The sequence below is a fragment of the Scyliorhinus canicula genome, chromosome 14, assembly GCF_902713615.1.
Source record: "Scyliorhinus canicula chromosome 14, sScyCan1.1, whole genome shotgun sequence".
Lineage (NCBI taxonomy): Eukaryota > Metazoa > Chordata > Chondrichthyes > Carcharhiniformes > Scyliorhinidae > Scyliorhinus > Scyliorhinus canicula.
The window spans coordinates 158,601,918-158,625,489 of record NC_052159.1 but is presented as its reverse complement, the minus strand read 5'-3'; the positions used below and the strand labels follow the sequence as shown (position 1 = coordinate 158,625,489).

At 49.8% G+C, this 23,572-nt stretch overlaps 1 protein-coding gene across 2 annotated transcripts in view; it reads left to right on the top strand.

Moving 5' to 3' along the window:
* The window catches only part of LOC119977334 (collagen alpha-1(IV) chain-like), a 149,866-nt gene that overhangs the window by 81,156 nt on the left and 45,138 nt on the right, over positions 1 to 23,572 (top strand). For both annotated transcript variants that reach the window (XM_038818117.1, XM_038818118.1), the window contains exons 27-33: positions 2,493 to 2,590; positions 4,820 to 4,970; positions 5,719 to 5,832; positions 8,052 to 8,219; positions 16,130 to 16,219; positions 17,553 to 17,705; positions 19,534 to 19,632. In XM_038818117.1, coding sequence (XP_038674045.1) covers positions 2,493 to 2,590; positions 4,820 to 4,970; positions 5,719 to 5,832; positions 8,052 to 8,219; positions 16,130 to 16,219; positions 17,553 to 17,705; positions 19,534 to 19,632 — 873 coding nt within the window. The remainder of the gene's footprint in view (positions 1 to 2,492; positions 2,591 to 4,819; positions 4,971 to 5,718; positions 5,833 to 8,051; positions 8,220 to 16,129; positions 16,220 to 17,552; positions 17,706 to 19,533; positions 19,633 to 23,572) is intronic.

Below are 23,572 nucleotides of genomic sequence, written 5' to 3'. Positions count from 1 at the left end.
CTGCCCTCTGCCACATCGTTACTGCGCCGTAACTGCCCTCCACCACATCGTTACTGCGCCGTAACTGCTCTCCGCCACATTGTTACTGCACCATAACTGCACTCTCCTACATTGTTACTGCACCATAACTGCACTCTCCTACATCGTTACTGCACCATAACTACACTCTCCCACATTGTTACTGCACCGTAACTGCATTCTCCCACATCGTTACTGCACCGTAACTGCACTATCCCACATTGTTACTGCACCGTAACTACACTCTCCCACATCGTTACTGCACCATAACTACACTCTCCCACATTGATACTACACCATAACTACACTCTCCCACATTGTTACTGCACCGTAACTGCACCCTCCCACATCGTTACCGCACCGTAACTGCACTCTCCCACATCGTTACTGCACCGTAACTGCACTATCCCACATTGTTACTGCACCGTAACTACACTCTCCCACATTGTTACTGCACCGTAACTGCACTCTACCACATCGTTACTGCACCGTAACTGCACTCTACCACATCGTTACTGCACCGTAACTGCACTCTACCACATCGTTACTGCACCGTAACTGCACTCTCCCACATCGTTACTGCACCATAACTGCACTCTACCACATCGTTACTGCACCGTAACTGCACTCTACCACATCGTTACTGCACCATAACTGCACCCTCCCACATCGTTACTGCACCATAACTGCACTCTGCCACATCGTTACTGCGCCATAACTGCCCTCCGCCACATTGATACTACACCGTAACTGCATACTCCCACATCGTTACTGCACCGTAACTGCACTCTACAACATCGTTACTGCACCGTAACTGCACTCTCCCACATCATTACTGCACCGTAACTGCACTCTCCCACATCGTTACTGCACCGTAACTGCACTCTCCCACATCGTTACTGCACCGTAACTGCACTCTACCACATCATTACTGCACCGTAACTGCACTCTCCCACATCGTTACTGCACCGTAACTGCCCTCCGCCACATCATTACTGCGCCGTAACTGCCCTCCGCCACATTGATACTACACCGTAACTGCACTCTCCCACATCATTACTGCGCCGTAAGTGCACTCCCCACATCGTTACTGCACCGTAACTGCACCCTCCCACATCGTTACTACACCATAATTACACTCTCCCACATTGATACTACACCGTAACTGCACTCTCCCACATTGATACTACACCGTAACTGTACTCTCCCACATCGTTACTGCACCGTAACTGCACTCTCCCACATTGATACTACACCGTAACTGCACCCTCCCACATTGTTACTGCAGCGTAACTACACTCTCCTACGTCGTTACTGCAGTGTAACAACACTCTCCTACGTCGTTACTGCACCATAACTGCACTCTACCACATCGTTACTGCACCGTAACTGCACTCTCCCACATCGTTACTGCACCATAACTACACTCTCCCACATTGATACTGCACCGTAACTACACTCTCCCACATTGTTACTGCACCATAACTACACTCTCCCACATTGTTACTGCACCGTAACTGCACTCTCCCACATCGTTACTGCACCGTAACTGCACTATCCCACATTGATACTGCACCGTAACTACACTCTCCCACATCGTTACTGCACCGTAACTACACTCTCCCACATTGATACTACACCATAACTACACTCTCCCACATTGTTACTGCACCGTAACTGCACCCTCCCACATCGTTACTGCACCGTAACTGCACTATCCCACATTGTTACTGCACCATAACTACACTCTCCCACATTGTTACTGCACCGTAACTGCACTATCCCACATTGTTACTGCACCATAACTACACTCTCCCACATTGTTACTGCACCGTAACTGCACTCTACCACATCGTTACTGCGCCGTAACTGCACTCTACCACATCGTTACTGCGCCGTAACTGCACTATCCCACATTGTTACTGCACCATAACTACACTCTCCCACATTGTTACTGCACCATAACTGCACTCTCCCACATCGTTACTGCACCGTAACTGCACTCTACCACATCATTACTGCACCGTAACTGCACTCTCCCACATCGTTACTGCACCGTAACTGCCCTCTCCCACATCGTTACTGCACCGTAACTGCACTCTCCCACATCGTTACTGCACCGTAACTGCACTCTCCCACATTGTTACTGCACCGTAACTGCACTCTCCCACATCGTTACTGCACCGTAACTGCACTCTCCCACATCGTTACTGCACCGTAACTGCACTCTCCCACATCGTTACTGCACCATAACTGCACTCCCCTACATCGTTACTGCACTGTAAGTGCACTCTCCCACATCGTTACTGCACCGTAACTACACTCTCCCACATCTTTACTGCACCGTAACTTCACTCCCCTAAATCGTTACTGCACCGTAACTGTATTCTCGCCAATAAAGGGGGAAAAAAGAGCATTGAATACATGGAGACGGAAAGACTGTGCGGCATTCACAGTCATCCTTTCTCCCACAGGTGCCTCTGGAATTCCGGGTCTGCCAGGTCCTCCTGGTCTGGCTGGGCGTCCGGGGAATGATGGCTTTCCCGGCCAGACTGGACCCCCAGGAGAAAAGGTCAGTGCACAATGATGCAATGTTACTTCTTCTTTATCTTGATGCTAACGACCTGGACGAGGCAGCCAAGTATTGGCACGTAGAGCCCCCTGGACTCTATGTTGGCACCGCTTCGTGGCGAATATCCAGGGCAAAGTTCGCAGATGGAACTTATGGGCGCGATTCTCCGCAAATGCGGCAAGTCGTAAAGGCTGCCGTGAAACTGGCCGTGTTTCCCGGCAGCCTCCGCGCCCCCTCCCGGGACCCGATTCTCCCCCCCGGGCGGGGCTAGCAGCGGGGCCCTGTGAAACACGGTATCGCGGCCTTAGCGACCGTCGTTAAGTCCGCGCACCAAGCGTCACGCCGGCTGACACGCACGATGACGTCAGCCGCACATGCGCGGGGCCGTCATCTCCCTCGGCCGCCCCAAGGACTGATCCTGCGGGTCAGCATTATTTCCAGTTCAGCATTATTTAAATGAGCCATTTAGGTTGATTTAAGTATTCATTTGCCAAATTCGCCCGGTGCCCGGGTCCGAAAGGCCTCCCCAACGGGACCTTGACAGAGCGCCATTTAGTAAAGTTCTACACAAACGTGGTCCAGAGTAACGGCATCCGGGGGGGCGAGGGGGTCTCCCAGGCCATCGGAGACTCTTGGGAGGTCAGAGATTGGGCACAGTGGCACCCTGGCACTCCCTCTAGCACCTGGGCACCTTGGGACTGATAGCCAGGCACCACCACCCTGGCAGGCAGGGCCTTGCCATTGCCCGGCTACCCAGGCAGCAGGGCAGCACTGCCAAGGGTTGGGGCCTGAGGGGGCCATGCCCATCAAAGCGGGGATGGGAAGGGTGGGGGGTGAAGGGCAGGTATGAAGGGACCTCATAAGGATTGGTGGGGTTGAAGGGGGGGTGTCCTGAAAGCGGGGGGGGGGGGCTCAAAAGGGAGGACCTGGGTTGGGGCCGTGGGGGTCCCTCGAGTTCACTTAGAGATCGGGGCACCCTTTGAAACCGGCAGCTCCGATCTGTGAGCAGCCGGTCTTGCCGGCAGGTTCAGCTGCCCAGCGCAGAGAAAAGTGTGGGTTACACCTGGGAGAAACTCCCCAGGGCACAAATACAATGAGCAAGTGTTGGTAAATATCAATGTGGATCTGACCTAAAAAGCTGGCAGGAAACACCAAACTCTTCAAAATGACATTTTTTGATTGAATCCCACCCATTAGGTGGCACAGTGGCTAGCACTGCTGCCTCATAGCGCCAGGGACCCGGGTTCGATTCTGGCCTCGGGTCACTGTGCAGTTTGCATATTTCCCCCCGACAAAGATGGCAGCCATTGACCCAGGGCTGTCATTGGCAGCAGCCTTGTAGCTCCTGCCTTGCCTGGCCCCGAGTGAATGAGGGACTGGTATTGGTTTGTGGCCTACACAAGACGTCCATGAAGCCTCCCCGCCGACGCTCTCCCCCTTCATATCTCGGAGGCAAACTGAGAGAGAAGGAGGGCAAGGACAGGGCTGGGTGCCAGCTCGGCCTCGGCACAGGCCACAGTCTCAGAGGGAGGAGCTCGCAGCTCCACCCGCTCTCATCTGTGACGTCAAAATGGGTTCATGAGAGGGCAGCACGGTGGCCTAGTGGTTAGCACAACCGCCTCACGGCGCTGAGGTCCCAGGTTCGATCCTGGCTCTGGGTCACTGTCCATGTGGAGTTTGCACATTCTCCCCGTGTTTGCGTGGGTTTCGCCCCCACAACCCAAAAATGTGCAGGGTAGGTGGATTGGCCACGCTAAATTGCCCCCTTAATTGGAAAAAATAATTGGATAATCTAAATTTTTTTTTTTTAAATGGGTTCATGATCCAAAGATTGGGAAGTGCTGCTTTAGCTGAAACATCTCCTTCTGAAAGGTCATCCATTAATGCATCCATTTCCAGTATCGAGGTGATCGCAGCCAGAGACGACAAGAAGACAATTAGCAGAAGAACTAGAGGCCACTTGAGGGAATGTATTTTGTACAGCTGAGTTGTTGCGATTGGAAGATGCTGCCAGGAGGGGCGGCGGGAAGCAGATCTAACAATAACTTTAAAAAGAGAATTTGGTAGATATTTGTAAAGTCACATTTTCATGGCTTTGAGGAAAAAGCAGGGGAACTGGGATTAATTGATTAAGCCGACCATAGAACCAGCAGAGGCCCAGTGGGCCAAATGGCCTCCTGTGTTGTAAAATTCTCTGATTCTAACCAAGACATCCTTTCCTGAATTCAGGGACAAGCGGGACTGGGTCTCCCAGGACCCCGAGGATTTCCAGGTGTCCCAGGACTGGATGGAAATCGAGGAGCTAAAGGTGACCCAGGACTGCCTGGCATTCCTGGATCAGCAGGACATGTTGGACCACCTGGATTCCCAGGTGAAAAAGGTAAGCAAAACGTCAACTCCAATTAGAACGCAGAACGATACAGCGCAGTACAGGCCCTTCGGCCCTCAATGTTGCACCGACATGGAAAAAACTAAAGGCCATCTAACCTACACTATGCCCTTATCATCCATATGCTTATCCAATAAACTTTTAAATGCCCTCAATGTTGGCGAATTCATTACTGTTGCAGGTAGGGCATTCCACGGCCTCACCACTCTTTGTGTAAAAAACCCACCTCTGACCTCTGTCCTATATCTATTACCCCTCAATTTAAGGCTATGTCCCCTCGTGCTAGCCACCTCCATCCGCGGGAGAAGGCTCTCGCTGTCCACCCTATCTAACCCTCTGATCATTTTGTATGCCTCTATCCCTTCATCCTCTGAGAGACTCAATATCTCACTCACAGCAGCTGCTGAGGCTGTGCTGAGGTTAGACTCCCAGCTGAAAATGGGGAGATTGGTGTTGATGGGTTTCTGTTCAGTTAGGGTATTCACAGTTACACATTCCAGGTGAGTGAATGGTATCCCTGTGCAGTCCAGCTGTGATCTGACCGTTCAATGGGCTGAACATCTCACTCATGTTGCTATCTTTCTCCGTCACTGGGGAACGAGGTGATCAACGCTTCAACCCTGAAATATTTCTGATAGACAATCAGGAAACTGAAGAGATTGAGTTTCACCGTCATCGATGAATATTTAAAAATGGGATTGAGGCGATTCAGAGACACATTTGTTTTTTGTTCTTTCAGGCAACCTTGGTCCAGTGGGTTTACAGGGCCCACCAGGACTCCCCGGACCAGCAGGCACAGGGCTTCCAGGTCAACCCGGCAAAGAAGGACCCCAAGGACCACCCGGCCTCCAAGGTTTGTTCAACATTCTGCCTGTTTGTGGGTGGAGGTTTGTGGGGGGGGGGGGGGAGGGAGAATTCGATAGCACCTTCCCTGACCACAGATCAGGGGGAAACACATCAGAAGCAGTGAGATACTTTTAAAGTGTGGAAATGCAGCAGACAAATAACACAGCAAGATCCCACGAACAGCAATAACAGAATTGTTACAGTGCAGAAGGAGGCCATTCAGCCCATCGTACCTGCGCCATCTCTCCAAACGGCCATCATGGCTCTGTACCATTCCCTTACTCTTGCCCCTACACATTGTTTCTATTCAAATAATCATCTAACGCCCTCTTGAATGCCTCGATTGAAGCTGCCTCCACCACACTTCCAGGCAGCGCATTCCGGACCCAAACCACTCGCTGTGTGAAAAATATTTTCTCACCTCACATTTGCTTCTTTTGCAAATTACTTTAAATCTGTGCCCTCTCGTCCTTGATCCTTTTACGGGCGAGAACAGTTTCTCCCTGTCCACTCTGTCCAGCCCCCTCCTATTTTGAACATTTCTGTCACATCTGCTCCTCGCCTTCCTCTCCAAGGAGAACAGTCCCAACCTCTCCAATCTATCCTCGTAACTGAAGTTTCTTAACCCTGGGACCATTCTTGTAAACTCCTCTGCACTCTCTCCAATGTGTTCACATCCTTCCTGTAGTGTGACCCCAGAACTGTGCACAATATTCCAGCTGAGGTCTAACTAGGGCCTTGTATAAATTCAGCATAACCTCCTCGCTCCTGTACTCTATGTCCCTATTAATAAAGCCCAGATACTGTTTGCTTTATTAATCGTGCTATCCACCTGCCACCTTCAATGATTTCTGCACATTTACACCCAGGTGCCTCTGCTCCTGAACTCCCTGTAGAATTTTACCCCTTATTTTCTATTGTCTCTCCATGTTTTTACGACCAAAATGCATCACTGCATTGAACTTCATCTGCCTCCTCTCTGCCCACTCCACCAACTTGTCTATATCCTTTTGAAGTTCTACACTGTCTTCCTCACACTTTCCAAGTTTCATATCATCCACAAATTTTGAAATTGTCCCCTGCCCACCCCCCACTCGGAAGAATCGTGGGGGGTCTGGAAAACAAGGGTCCCAGTACCGGCCCATGGGAGACACCACCAGAAACCTTCCTCCAGCACAAACATTATCCATTCACCATTACTCTCTGCTTCCTATTATTAGACCATAAGACTGTAAGACATCATTGTATCCACGTCGCCACTGTTCCTTTTATTCCATGAACTGTAACCTTTCTCACAAGTCAAGTCTGTTGTGTGGCACTGGAGCAAATGCCTTTTGAAAGTCCATGTACACCACATCAACAGCATTACCCACATCGATCCTCTCTGTTACCTCCTCAGTCTCCTGAGTCCAGAGAAGACTGCACCCCGACAATTTGCATTCTCAATCCCTCAATATCCTTGAATGCACCTCATCCTACCCCAGTGTCGTGTCTACTTTCACCATGGCCTGGGTAACACCTACCTCCTTGATAAAGACAGATACAAAGTATAAAGTGTATTACTTTAGCCCTGTGTAAATTATCAGAGACGGTTACTCACTAATTCAATATTTATTTTTGTGTATTATGGACCAGGATTTAGAGAACACTAAAATATATCATGGAGTTCACCTGACCCATACCTTTTAATAGATTGTGGTAATGGGGAGCACACGGCCCACTCTACAGGCATGGTACAGCAGAAATGGAAAAATATTTTGTAAAGCAAAACAATGTTTATTATATGAATCCAGTTAACATTTTATAAACACACAGTAAACATCTTAGCAAGTATCAACTCAAAATACTTCCCCCAAAGAATACAGTACTCTATAAGTAACCCTTAATCTTTCCTTACAACATCCATAAGACAAATACCCTCTTTAACAAAGACAGCAGGTTTAAATTCTCGACTGAGAGCAGTTATCACTTTTAAATTAGCAAGTGATCTGAAGACATTCCTTTCATGCAGAGAGATCAAAATTACACCTTGTTTGGCTGGATACAGCTCCAACCCTGTAAACGAAACTAAACACACACTGTAGCTGCCAGCTCAAAAACAAAAGTAAAAGACAGACAGACAGCCCAGCTCCACCCACACACTGACATCACTGCAGCTATTTGATAAACACCCATTTCTTAAAGGTACATCCACCTGACAATGTGATCATTATTTTTATAATGCAGGACTCCAAGGATCGTCAGGAGTGAAGGGTGACCCTGGTTTTCCAGGGTTAGACATACCAGGGCCGCAGGGGGAGAAGGGGAGACATGGACCCCAAGGCCTTCCTGGTTCTCCAGGTTACCCAGGGCAAATTGGATCCCCAGGAAAAGATGGTCCTCCAGGCTTACAAGGTAAGATATTGTTTGCAGAACATTTATTTTTGTCAATTATTTGTACTTGCTTATGGAGAAGTCTCAAGAAGGGTAATTCAAAACCATTGAACCATAGAGAGCATCGATCCTGTACTGGCTTTTTGGAAGAACTATTCAATTGGCCCCAGGCTCCTCTACTCTTGTATGTTTGTACCTTTTAAATATTTATCAAATGCTTCTTTTGAAAGTTACTATTAAGCCTGTTTCCACCACCCAGTCAAGCAAAACATACCAGAGCACCACAAAATTGTGCTTTAGAAAAATATTCTCTTTCCTGATTCATTTACCAACTTTCTAAAATCTGTATCCTCTCGTTTCCACTCTCCTCCAGTGAAAACTATTTCTCCCCATTTATCCAATAAAAGCCCTCAGAATTCCGAACACCTCTAATCTCCCCTTAACCTTCTCTGCTCCAAGGAGAACAATCCCGTCTTCTCCAGTCTCTCCGCATTCACTGAAGTCCTTCATCACTGGGAACATTCCGGTAAATCCCCTCCTCTCCCTCTCCAAGGACATCCTTCCCAAAATGTGGTGCCCTGAATTGCACACAGTTCACCAACAGGACCACACGTCCAGGAATGGACCATTCAGCCCATCAAGCCTGCTCTGTCGTTCAACTTGATTTCTCATAGATTTCTCATAGAATTTACAGTGCAGAAGGAAGCCATTCGGCCCATCGAGTCTGCGCCGGCTCCTGGAAAGAGCACCCCACACGAAGTCAACACCTCCACCCTATCCCCATAACCCAGTAACCCCACCAACACTAAGGGCAATTTTGGACACTAAGGGCAATTTATCATGGCCAATCCACCTAACCTGCACATCTTTGGACTGTGGGAGGAAACCGGAGCACCCGGAGGAAACCCACGCACACACGGGGAGGATGTGCAGACTCCACACAGACAGTGACCCAAGCCGGAATCGAACCTGGGACCCTGGAGCTGTGAAGCGGTTGTGCTAGCCACAATGCTACCGTGCTGCTCTACATAGATCATGGCTGATAAACTACCTCAGCACCATTTCTCCATTATTCTTTTTGATATCATCAGTGTCCAGAAATATAGGGATTTTTTTTTTTTGGAACAGAGCTTCCAGAGCCTCTGGGCAGAGAACTCCAAAGATTCACCATCCGCAGAGGGATGAAATTCCTCTTCTCTCAGTCATAAATAACCTGGTCCTTGTTCTGAAACTGGGACTCCTGGTTCTAGATTCCCCCCCTGTCCCCCCCTACCCATCACCCACATCCTTCTAGGGAACTACCCCATCCACATCTACCCCATCCACATCTACCCCATCCACATCTACCCCATCCACATCTACCCCATCCACATCTACCCCATCCACATCTACCCCATCCACATCTACCCCATCCACATCTACCCCATCCACATCTACCCCATCCACATCTACCCCATCCACATCTACCCCATCCACATCTACCCCATCCACATCTACCCCATCTACATCTACCCCATCTACATCTACCCCATCCACATCTACCCCATCCACATCTACCCCATCCACATCTACCCCATCTACATCTACCCCATCCACATCTACCCCATCCACATCTACCCCATCCACATCTACCCCATCCACATCTACCCCATCTACATCTACCCCATCCACATCTACCCCATCCACATCTACCCCATCCACATCTACCCCATCCACATCTACCCCATCCACATCTACCCCATCCACATCTACCCCATCTACATCTACCCCATCCACATCTACCCCATCCACATCTACCCCATCCACATCTACCCCATCCACATCTACCCCTCTACATCTACCCCATCCACATCTACCCCATCCACATCTACCCCACCAACATCTACCCCATCCACATCTACCCCTCTACATCTACCCCATCCACATCTACCCCTCTACATCTACCCCATCCACATCTACCCCTCTACATCTACCCCATCCACATCTACCCCATCCACATCTACCCCATCCACATCTACCCCATCCACATCTACCCCATCCACATCTACCCCATCTACATCTACCCCATCCACATCTACCCCATCCACATCTACCCCATCCACATCTACCCCATCCACATCTACCCCATCCACATCTACCCCATCCACATCTACCCCATCTACATCTACCCCAACCACATCTACCCCATCTACATCTACCCCATCCACATCTACCCCATCCACATCTACCCCATCCACATCTACCCCATCCACATCTACCCCTCTACATCTACCCCATCCACATCTACCCCATCCACATCTACCCCATTCACATCTACCCCATCTACATCTACCCCATCCACATCTACGCCATTTACATCTACCCCATCCACATCTACCCCATTTACATCAACCCCATCCACATCTACCCCATCCACATCTACCCCATCTACATCTACCCCATCCACATCTACCCCATCCACATCTACCCCATCCACATCTACCCCTCTACATCTACCCCATCCACATCTACACCATCCACATCTACCACATCCACATCTACCCCATCCACATCTACCCCATCCACATCTACCCCATCCACATCTACCCCATCCACATCTACCCCATCCACATCTACCCCATCCACATCTACTCCATCCACATGTACCCCATCCACATCTACCCCATCCACATCTACCCCATCCACATCTACCCCATCCACATCTACCCCATCCACATCTACCCCATCCACATCTACCCCTCTACATCTACCCCATCCACATCTACCCCATCCACATCTACCCCATCCACATCTACCCCATCCACATCTACCCCATCCACATCTACCCCACCAACATCTACCCCATCCACATCTACCCCATCCACATCTACCCCATCCACATCTACCCCATCTACATCTACCCCATCCACATCTACCCCATCCACATCTACCCCATTTACATCAACCCCATTCACATCTACCCCATCCACATCTACCCCATCCACATCAACCCCATCCACATCTACCCCATCCACATCTACACCATCCACAGCTACCCCATCCACATCTACCCCATCCACATCTACCCCTCTACATCTACCCCATCCACATCTACACCATCCACATCTACCCCATCCACATCTACCCCATCCACATCTACCCCATCCACATCTACCCCATCCACATCTACTCCATCCACATGTACCCCATCCACATCTACCCCATCCACATCTACCCCATCCACATCTACCCCATCCACATCTACCCCATTCACATCTACCCCATCCACATCTACGCCATCTACATCTACCCCATCTACATCTACCCCATCCACATCTACCCCATCCACATCTACCCCATCCACATCTACCCCTCTACATCTACCCCATCCACATCTACCCCTCTACATCTACCCCATCCACATCTACCCCATCCACATCTACCCCATCCACATCTACCCCATCCACATCTACCCCATCCACATCTACCCCATCCACATCTACCCCATCCACATCTACCCCATCTACATCTACCCCATCCACATCTACCCCTCTACATCTACCCCATCCACATCTACACCATCCACATCTACACCATCCACATCTACCCCATCCACATCTACCCCATCCACATCTACCCCATTCACATCTACCCTATCCACATCTACGCCATCTACATCTACCCCATCTACATCTACCCCATCCACATCTACCCCATCCACATCTACCCCATTCACATCTACCCCATCCACATCTACGCCATCTACATCTACCCCATCTACATCTACCCCATCCACATCTACCCCATCCACATCTACCCCATCCACATCTACGCCATCTACATCTACCCCATCCACATCTACCCCATCCACATCTACGCCATCTACATCTACCCCATCCACATCTACCCCATCCACATCTACCCCACCAACATCTACCCCATCCACATCTACCCCTCTACATCTACCCCATCCACATCTACCCCATCCACATCTACCCCTCTACATCTACCCCATCCACATCTACCCCTCTACATCTACCCCATCCACATCTACCCCATCCACATCTACCCCATCCACATCTACCCCATCCACATCTACCCCATCCACATCTACCCCATCCACATCTACCCCATCTACATCTACCCCATCCACATCTACCCCATCTACATCTACCCCATCCACATTTACCCCTCTACATCTACCCCATCCACATCTACACCATCCACATCTACCCCATCCACATCTACCCCATCCACATCTACCCCATCCACATCTACCCCATCCACATCTACCCCATCCACATCTACCCCATCCACATCTACCTCATCTACCCCATCCACATCTACCCCATCCACATCTACCCCATCCACATCTACCCCATCCACATCTACCCCATCCACATCTACCCCATCCACATCTACCCCATCCACATCTACCCCATCTACGTCTACCCCATCCACATCTACCCCATCCACATCTACCCATTCCACATCTACCTCATCTACCCCATCCACATCTACCCCATCCACATCTACCCCATCCACATCTACCCCATCCACATCTACCCCATCCACATCTACCCCATCCACATCTACGCCATCCACATCTACCCCCTCTACATCTACCCCATCCACATCTACCCCATCCACATCTACCCCATCCACATCTACCCCCTCTACATCTACCCCATCGACATGTACCCCATCCACATCTACCCCATCTACATCTACCCCATCTACATCTACCCCATCCACATCTACCCCATCCACATCTACCCCCTCTACATCTACCCCATCCACATGTACCCCACCCACATCTACCCCATCTACATCCACCCCATCCACATCTACCCCATCCACATGTACCCCATCCACATCTACCCCATCCACATCTACCCCATCTACATCTACCCCATCCACATCTACCCCTCTACATCTACCCCATCCACATCTACCCCATCCACATCTACCCCTCTACATCTACCCCATCCATATCTACCCCATCCACATCTACCCCTCTACATCTACCCCATCCACATCTACCCCTCTACATCTACCCCATCCACATCTACCCCATCCACATCTACCCCATCCACATCTACCCCATCCACATCTACCCCATCCACATCTACCCCATCCACATCTACCCCATCCACATCTACCCCATCCACATCTACCCCATCTACATCTACCCCATCCACATCTACCCCTCTACATCTACCCCATCCACATCTACACCATCCACATCTACCCCATCCACATCTACCCCATCCACATCTACCCCATCCACATCTACCCCATCCACATCTACCCCATCCACATCTACCTCATCTACCCCATCCACATCTACCCCATCCACATCTACCCCATCCACATCTACCCCATCCACATCTACCCCATCCACATCTACCCCATCCACATCTACCCCATCCACATCTACCCCATCCACATCTACCCCATCCACATCTACCCCATCTACATCTACCCCATCCACATCTACCCCATCCACATCTACCCATTCCACATCTACCTCATCTACCCCATCCACATCTACCCCATCCACATCTACCCCATCCACATCTACCCCATCCACATCTACCCCATCCACATCTACCCCATCCACATCTACGCCATCCACATCTACCCCCTCTACATCTACCCCATCCACATCTACCCCATCCACATCTACCCCATCCACATCTACCCCCTCTACATCTACCCCATCCACATGTACCCCATCCACATCTACCCCATCTACATCTACCCCATCTACATCTACCCCATCCACATCTACCCCATCCACATCTACCCCCTCTACATCTACCCCATCCACATGTACCCCATCCACATCTACCCCATCTACATCCACCCCATCCACATCTACCCCATCCACATGTACCCCATCCACATCTACCCCATCCACATCTACCCCATCTACATCTACCCCATCCACATCTACCCCTCTACATCTACCCCATCCACATCTACCCCATCCACATCTACCCCATCCACATCTACCCCCTCTACATCTACCCCATCCACATCTACCCCATCCACATCTACCCCATCCACATCTACCCCATCCACATCTACCCCATCCACATCTACCCCATCCACATCTACCCCATTCACATCTACCCCATCTACATCTACCCCATCTACATCCACCCCATCCACATCTACCCCATCCACATCTACGCCATCTACCCCATCCACATCTACCCCATCCACATCTACTCCATCCACATCTACCCCATCCACATCTACGCCATCTACCCCATCCACATCTACCCCATCCACATCTACCCCATCCACATCTACGCCATCTACCCCATCCACATCTACCCCATCCACATCTACTCCATCCACATCTACCCCCTCTACATCCACCCCATCCACATCTACCCCATCCACATGTACCCCATCCACATCTACCCCATCCACATCTACCCCATCCACATCTACTCCATCCACATCTACCCCATCCACATCTACCCCATCCACATCTACGCCACCAGGCCTGGTACGAATTTTGTAAGTTTCAGTTCGATCACCTCACGTTCTTCGAACCTCTAAAGAATACAGACCCAGCTTCCTCAAGCACTCCTCATAAAACAATCCCACAACCTGAAGGAATAGTGTTGGGATCCTCCATCACACCCCTTCTATGGCAAGTATATCCTTCTTTAGATAAGGAGACCAAAACGGTACACAATGCTCCAGTGCAGCCTAATTAGTGCATTCTAAAGGATTAGCATAACACCCTTGTGTTTATGTTCTGCGCCTCTATTTATAAAACATCGGCATCCCCTTTCAATAGTTTGCCTAACTTGTCCAGCCTTCTTCAAAAATTTGTATATGTGAATTATGGATCTCCGCTTGTGCATCCTGTTTCAAATTGCACTGTTTAGTTCATATTATCTCCTTGTGCTTCCTTCCAAAATGATCAATTCTGCTTGAATCATAAGTCATAGAATTTACAGTGCAGAAGGAGGCCATTCGGCCCATCAAGTCTGCACCAGACCTTGGAAAGAGCACGCTACCCAAGCTCACATCTTCACCCTATCCCCATAACCCAGTCACCCACCAAATCTTTTTGGACATTTAAGGGGCAATTTAGCGCGGCCAATCCACCTAACCTGCACATCTTTGGACTGTAGGAGGAAACCGGAGCACCCGGAGGAAACCCACGCACACACGGGGAGGACGTGCAGACTCCTCCACTCAGACAAGAGTTCCAGTGGGCCATCAACCGACCGTTAACTAGGATAGTGCTGTGATTAGTGTGTGAAGCAGGGGAACAATCACAAAGACAAGCATAAGACTTGACGAGAAATCAGTCTCTGCTCTGTCTAACCAAAACGTTGGGATATTTTCAGTAATTAGATACAATGAATGTGAGAGCTACAGAAACAGGGTAAATTTAACAAGACTACAGTGTTCACCAGGGGTGCGAGTTTAGAAAAAGAAGCATTGGGAACTTGCTGTTGTGATATATTCTCAGGTTTGGATGTCAGAGGTAGGTTCTTTACCCAGAGAGTAGTGGGGGCATGGAATGCACTGCCTGTGGAAGTAGTTGAGTCGGAAACATTAGGGACCTTCAAGCGGCTATTGGATAGGTACATGGATTATGGGAGAATGATGGGGTGTAGATTAATTTGTTCTTAATCTAGGACAAAAGTTCGGCACAACATCGTGGGCTGAAGGGCCTGTTCTGTGCTGTATTTTCCTATGTTCTATGTTTTACTCTGATGCTGAAATAAGTCTCAAACAGGAGGACCTCAATCGGTCTGGTGTTAGGTTGAGCCATGTCTCTGGATTTCACACTTACCACATTGGTTTTGTATCAACACTAAACATGTCCTCAGCTACTGTCCCCTCACCTCCTGTAAACGGCACTGTTACATTTCATTGTGGTGCAATGTTCTGACATTCTGATCAACCCCTTGTAGGTTCCAAAGGAGAAATGGGCGTCATGGGGACTCCTGGAAGCCAAGGATTTCCGGGTCCTTCAGGGAATGCCGGATATACCGGTCCAAAAGGTCAGTAATTATTATCCATTGCAAATGGTTTTTTGATTGACCACAGGTAACTGAAAGTATTTTGCGTGAAAGCATATTTACCGGATGATGAGCATTAAAACTGCAGATGCTGGAAACTGAGGCAAGAACAGAGGAGGCTGGGAAAACCCAGCCGGTCAGGCAGCATCTAGAAGGAGAGAAACACAGTTACTGTTACCGTCCAGCCTGTTTCTCTCCTTCCAGATGCGGCCGGACCTGCTGAGTTTTCTAACATCATATTTACAGGATGTGGTGCTTTGGGAGTTCTGTATTTATCAGTGTGCATCAGGGGACACTTCATTGTTAAAAAGAAAAGAAAGAACTTGCATTTACAACCTGAGGCATCCTGAGAGAGGCAGGAGGTGTGAGGGTGGGGGTGTGAGGGGGAGGGGGGACATTTGCTACAATATTTTGTCATGATATCAACAGACCCGTAAGTTTCCAGAAGCAAAATAAATCTTTCTTTTTTTTACAAATCTCCGACCAAAATTGGGAGAGCTGTCTCCCAGACTAGTCAAGCAACAGGCTGACATTAGTCATACTCTCAGAATCATACCTTACAACAATGTCCCAGAGAGCACTATCACTGTCCCTGGGCATGCCTTAACTCACCATTAGAACAGACCCAGCAGAGGTGGTGGCACAGTGGTATGGATTCAGAGTTCCCCGGGAGTCCTCAACATCGACTCTGGACCCAAGGAAGTCTCACGGCTTCAGGTCTAACATGGGCAAGGAGGCCTCCTGCTGATCACCACGTAACATCTCTCTTCAGCTAATGAATCAATGTTGGACATGAGTTGGGGGAAGTTGTGAGGGTGGCATGGTCACAGGATGTACCCTGGGTGGGAGATTACAATTTCCGTCACCAAGGCTAACTGGGCAACACCAGGGCGATCTCACCACCATCCACATTCTGTGAAAGAGTTAAAAATGTTCCATGCTGAGCTGAATAAGCAATCAAAACTAGGAGATGTTCAGTGAGTCTCATTAAAGTTTAAAGACACTTCATCAGACACTGATTCTGACTGTTGACGAACTCAAAGCAGGATGAAGCAGATATAGATGGTACTGTTAGTAGGATCTGCCTGTCTGTTTGGTGACACTCAATACTCCAGTTTTATGAAGATTGCTCAAGTGTTTGAGTTACCACGGCAGCGGAGCAGTGAGACAGGAGGAAGAACTGAACTCAGAGTAGAACCACAGAACGCTGTGTGTCTTTTTAACCCCTTTGATGTTCTTCGCAGGAGCAGGAGGGAGTGAGCGAGCTTTCCTGATTTCCACAGCTTGTGCCATATTGACATGTGTTTGGTTTCAGGTGTGCAGGGTTTGCCTGGTTTCCCAGGACCCAGTGGAGCATCAGGTGAGAAGGGGGACAAAGGGGAAGTTGGTCTTGTGGGGAAACCTGGAGTGATGGACAAACTTGAGATGGAGAAAATGAAAGGGCAGAAAGGAGAAATCGGAGATCCAGGTAAATGGATTCATTTTGATTTTCACAGGAGCATTGTTCTGAGCTTCTCTGCTTGTGTGTACATGTATGTGGCAGTGTGTGTGCAGGCATGTGCAGTGTGGGCATATGTGCATGTCTGCGCCTGACAGTGCGTGTACCGTGTGTGCCTCCATATGTTATCCGTGTGCGTGTTTTTGAAATGAGCAACTATATAAAGTTGTAGGCATGTGCACACTTTGCATCCACTTCCTCCCCCTGTAACTCTCAATTTACCTTCTGATGTTAATATTTGATGTTGAACCAAACATTAAACGGAATGAAATTGGTCTTTGGCAGTCACGCAAGACAGGCAATAAGAAATTCACAGTCTGTATTCCACCCCTTGATTGGTTTCTTGTTGATAAATAAATTGGGGTTCCTGACCAGGACGCCCCAGGACATTGAGGGTTTGAATAGCAAGTTGGTTTGAAAACCCACTTCCAATTGGGACCGGACGGGTGCTGACAAGGACCCGCTGGGATTGGATAAGTATCATTCTGTGCTGCCCCTCAGGCACTTCTGGCCTGGGAACCTCCTCTTCAGCAGCAAACAGGAGGCCCCAAAGCTGGGAACCAAGCCTCGACCTGTGATATTACCTCCTCCGCCAGGTCCTGCTCCGTGAGTTGGCCCTTCAGCGGGAATGTTGCTTCAAAGGCAGTTTTCCCGGGATGGAGTGAGGAAAGGTGAGTGAGGAATGCTCAAACACCCAAAGCAGCTATTGAGCTGACTGGAACTAGGGCAACATTGTTGTAAGAACATGAGAAATAATAGCAGGAGAGGGCTCTAATATGCTCAGAAAGTTAGATCAGGGATGATGGGAGGAGGTTGGGGTTACATTGCCTAGTATCCCCTTCCTGTCTGGCTATTCAATGCAGCGCTAACCCAGAGCGTAGAAGGGGGCTATTGCATCCGTGTAGGGTCCTTGAACCTGGGTGTCCTTGTGCACCAGTCGCTGAAGGTAAGCAGCAGGCGGTAAAGGCGGCTAATGGTATGTTGGCCTTCATTGCGAGAGGTTTCGAGTATAGAAGCAGGGATGTGTTGCTGCAATCGTACAGGGCCTTGGTGAGGCCACACCTGGAGTATTGTGTGCAGGTTAGTCCCCTTCTCTGAGGAAGGATGTTCTTGTTCTCGAGGGAGTGCAGCGAAGGTTTACCAGACTGATTCCTGGGATGGCGGGACTGTCATATGAGGAGAGATTGACTAGGTTGGGATTGTTCTCGCTGGAGTTCAGAAGAATGAGGGGTGGATCTCATAGAGACTTATAAAATTATAACAGGACTGGACAGGGTAGATGCAGGGAAGATGTTACCAATGATGGGTGTGTCCAGAACCAGGGGTCACAGTCTGAGGATTCAGGGGAAACCATTTCGGACAGAGATAAGGAGACATTTCTTCACCCAGAGAGTGGTAAGCTTGTGGAATTCATTACCACAGGAATTAGTTGATGCTAAAACTTTGAATATATTCAAGAGGGGCTGGATATAGCACTTGGGGAGAATGGGATCAAAGGCTATGGGGAGAAAGCAGGATTAAGCTATTGAGTTGGATGATCAGCTATGATCGTGATAAATGGCGGAGCAGGCTCGAAGGGCCAAAAGACCTCCTCCTGCTCCTATCTGCTATGTATCTGTGAACAAACTTTCCAATTGGCTCCCTCTCGATGTGGCCCCAATGTTGTTGGATTGGCGATTACCACTCCTGATGCGATTGGCCATAGCTGTTGGCAGCAATGGGATGAGGGCCACACAGAAACAATTAACAACTATCCCTCATCGAATTGTCTTCTCAAAGATTGACCGTTCCTCTACAGGACATTCAGGTTTACCTGGATCAAAGGGCCATCAAGGTGTTACAGGTGACACAGGATTGCCAGGAAAAGATGGTCAACCCGGATTGCCAGGACAACCAGGTAAGGGGCAAAACATCAACAAGTGTAATATGACAGAAATCTGTTCGGTAAATAGACACTGGAATAGCAGGTGAAAATACACAATTGATTCCTTAATTGCAGTTTCTCTCTAGTGCAACAGAAGGTCAGGAATCTCACAGCCATTTTCTATTATTTGTTTCAGATTTCTGACATTGTGGTTTAACTAAAACAAAAGAATCCGTTCTGGGCGGGAATCGAGGGGTCATTCCTGGTTCCTGTAACACCAGGGACGACCCCGCTATCTAATGGCACTTTGGGATTTTACAGCTCCCGCAGGGAACACCCCAGAGACGTCACACTTAGCCGGAGCTCCTCTGTTCAATAAGAGATCGTGATGTCCCAAAATCCCCCCCCCCCCCCCCCCCCCCCCCCCCACCCCCCCAAAAGTAATCTTCACGCCCCCCTCCAATGCCCCACTTCACCTGCTGGGGGATCCACCACATAACGGCAGGGGATCACTGTGCCCAATCCCCCCCCGTGAGGGTGAAATGCCAGCTTGGCACCTTGGCACTGCCTGCCTGGCACCCTGGAGGTTCCCCTGCCAGCCTGGTCCCTGTTCGGCCTGGTCCCTGTTCGGCCAGGTCCCTGTTCGGCCTGGTCCCTGTTCGGCCTGGTCCCTGTTCGGCCTGGTCCCTGTTCAGCCTGGTCCCTGTTGAGCCTAGTCCCTGTTGAGCCTAGTCCCTGGTCCCTGTTCGGCCTGGTGCCTGGTGCCTGTTCGGCCTGGTCCCTGTTCGGCCTGGTCCCTGTTCGGCCTGGTCCCTGTTCGGCCTGGTCCCTGTTGAGCCTAGTCCCTGTTCGGCCTGGTGCCTGTTCGGCCTGGTCCCTGTTCGGCCTGGTCCCTGTTCGGCCTGGTGCCTGTTCGGTCTGGTCCCTGTTGAGCCTGGTCCCTGTTCGGCCTGGTCCCTGTTCGGCCTGGTCCCTGTTCGGCCTGGTGCCTGTTCGGCCTGGTCCCTGTTGAGCCTCGTCCCTGTTCGGCCTGGTCCCTGTTCGGCCTGGTCCCTGTTGAGCCTAGTCCCTGTTGGGCCTAGTCCCTGTTCGGCCTGGTGCCTGTTCGGCCTGGTCCCTGTTCGGCCTGGTCCCTGTTCGGCCTGGTCCCTGTTCGGCCTGGTCCCTGTTCGGCCTGGTGCCTGTTCGGCCTGGTCCCTGTTGAGCCTGGTCCCTGTTCGGCCTAGTCCCTGTTCGGCCTGGTGCCTGTTCGGCCTGGTCCCTGTTCGGCCTGGTCCCTGTTCAGCCTGGTCCCTGTTCGGCCTGGTCCCTGTTCGGCCTGGTGCCTGTTCGGCCTGGTCCCTGTTGAGCCTCGTCCCTGTTCGGCCTGGTCTCTGTTCAGCCTGGTCCCTGTTCGGCCTGGTCCCTGTTCAGCCTGGTCCCTGTTCGGCCTGGTCCCTGTTCGGCCTGGTCCCTGTTCGGCCTGGTCCCTGTTCCGCCTGGTCCCTGTTTGGCCTGGTTGCAGCATCAGCGCACTCACTGTACAGCCAATCAAATGCTGTTGAAATACAGCCGCTGTTGTGATGCAGAAAACGTTGCAGGTAATTTGTGCACAGTAAGATCCCACAGTAAGAGCAATGAAATAGTGGCTAGCCCGTCAGTTTTCAGGAAGTGGGCTGAGGGATAAATAGTGGCCAGGACATGTGAGAGAACAGCCAACCTCCTCAAATAGCTTCATGCAATCTTTAGTATCCATTTGAGGATTTACCCCCAAATTAACATCATGTTTGAAATCCGGTGATATCCCGGTGGATCTACAATAATAATGATAATCTTTATTGTCACAAATAGGCTGACATTAACACTGCAATGAAGTTACTGTGAAAAGCCCCTAGTCGCCACATTCCGGTGCCTGTTCGGGTCCGCAGGGAGAATTCAGAATGTCCAATTCACCTAACAAGCACGTCTTTTGGGACTTGTGGGAGGAAACCGGAGCACCCGGAGGAAACCCACGCAGACACGGGGAGAACGTGCAGACTCCACACAGACAGTGATCCAAGCCGGGAATTGAACCCGGGACCCATGCGCTGTGAAATGACAATGCTACCCACTGTGCTACGTGCCGCCCAATTTAATTAACTGAGTGAATTTAACCAATACACACTCCGCAGGCAGAGAGGAAGAACGTGTGTCCCCCCGTAACAAATCACCATGGGTGGTCCATGGGGTGATTAAACAATGTTTAATAAGTTATTTATGGAGTGGTTAAAGGGTGTATAGGGCTGTTTATCGGGTTTAAAAAGGTGATTAAAGGATGTTTATGGGACTTTTTAAAGGGTGGTTAAGGATATTTGTAGGGCAATTTCTAGGGTTTTTATAGTGATGAAAGGATATTTCTGTTGTTCCCACTGTGAAATGTCATTCTCTGTCACCATGTGCTCACTGGCCCATGGCTCCCAACTCTGACAGAATCATTGATGGATCTAAAGCCCTTCTCTCCACACCTTTAGTACTTGCTGCAAGTGTCCAGTCACGGGAACATGCCCTCAATGTTGACAGCACCGTAGGTTTAGCCAGTGAATGGATTGTCCACACAGGTCATGAAGCCACTCACTCCAAACCTTGACATTTGGTATTTGCTTGAGCTGATTCTGGGCAGTTCAGACATCTTTCAGCTCCCTCAGTGTGATAGGATACAATCACAACGGTCGCTAACTACAACCCAAGCTCCCCTGCTCAAAATGTGTGTTTTTGACCATTGACCAAGGTTTAGATACAGATAGAGAAATACAGCACAGAACAGGCCCTTCGGCCCACGATGTTGCGCCAAACTTTTGCCCTAGGTTAATCATAGAATTTTGGACACTAAGGGCAATTTAGCATGGCCAATCCACCCAACCTGCACATCTTTGGACTGTGGGAGGAAACCGGAGCACCCGGAGGAAACCCACGCACACACGGGGAGGATGTGCAGACTCCACGCAGACAGTGACCCAAGTCGAAATCGAACTTGGGACCCTGGAGCTGTGAAGCAATTGTGCTATACACAATGCTACCGTGCTGCCCTTAAGAAAAAGTTAACCTACACTCCATTATTCTACCCTAATCCATGTACCTATCCAATAGCCGCTTGAAGGTCCCTAACGTTTCCGACTCAACTACTTCCACAGGCAGTGCATTCCATGCCCCCACTACTCTCTGGGTAAAGAACCTACCTCTGACATCCCCCCTATATCTTCCACCATTTATCTTAAATTTATGTCCCCTTGTAATGGTGTGTTCCACCCAGGGAAAAAGTCTCTGACTGTCTACTCTATCTATTCCCCGATCATCTTATAAACCTCTATCAAGTCGCCCCTCATCCTTCTCCGTTCTAATGAGAAAAGGCCTAGCACCCTCAACCTTTCCTCGTATGACCTACTCTCCATTCCAGGCAACGTCCTGGTAAATCTCCTTTGCACCTTTTCCAAAGCTTCCACGTCCTTCCTAAAATGAGGCGACCAGAACTGCACACAGTACTCCAAATGTGGCCTTACCAAGGTTTTGTACAGCTGCATCATCACCTCACGGCTCTTAAATTCAATCCCTCTGCTAATGAACGCTAGCACACCATAGGCCTTCTTCACAGCTCTATTCACTTGAGTGGCAACTTTCAAAGATCTATGAACATAGACCCCAAGATCTCTCTGCTCCTCCACATTGCCAAGAACCCTACCATTAACCCTGTATTCCGCATTCATATTTGTCCTTCCAAAATGGACAACCTCACACTTGTCAGGGTTAAACTCCATCTGCCACTTCTCAGCCCAGCTCTGCATTCTATCTATGTCTCTTTGAAGCCGACAACAGCCCTTCTCACTATCCACAACGCCACCAATCTTCGTATCATCTGCAAATTTACTGACCCACCCTTCAACTCCCTCATCCAAGTCGTTAATGAAAATCATAAATAGCAGAGGACCCAGAACTGATCCCTGCGGTACGCCACTGATAA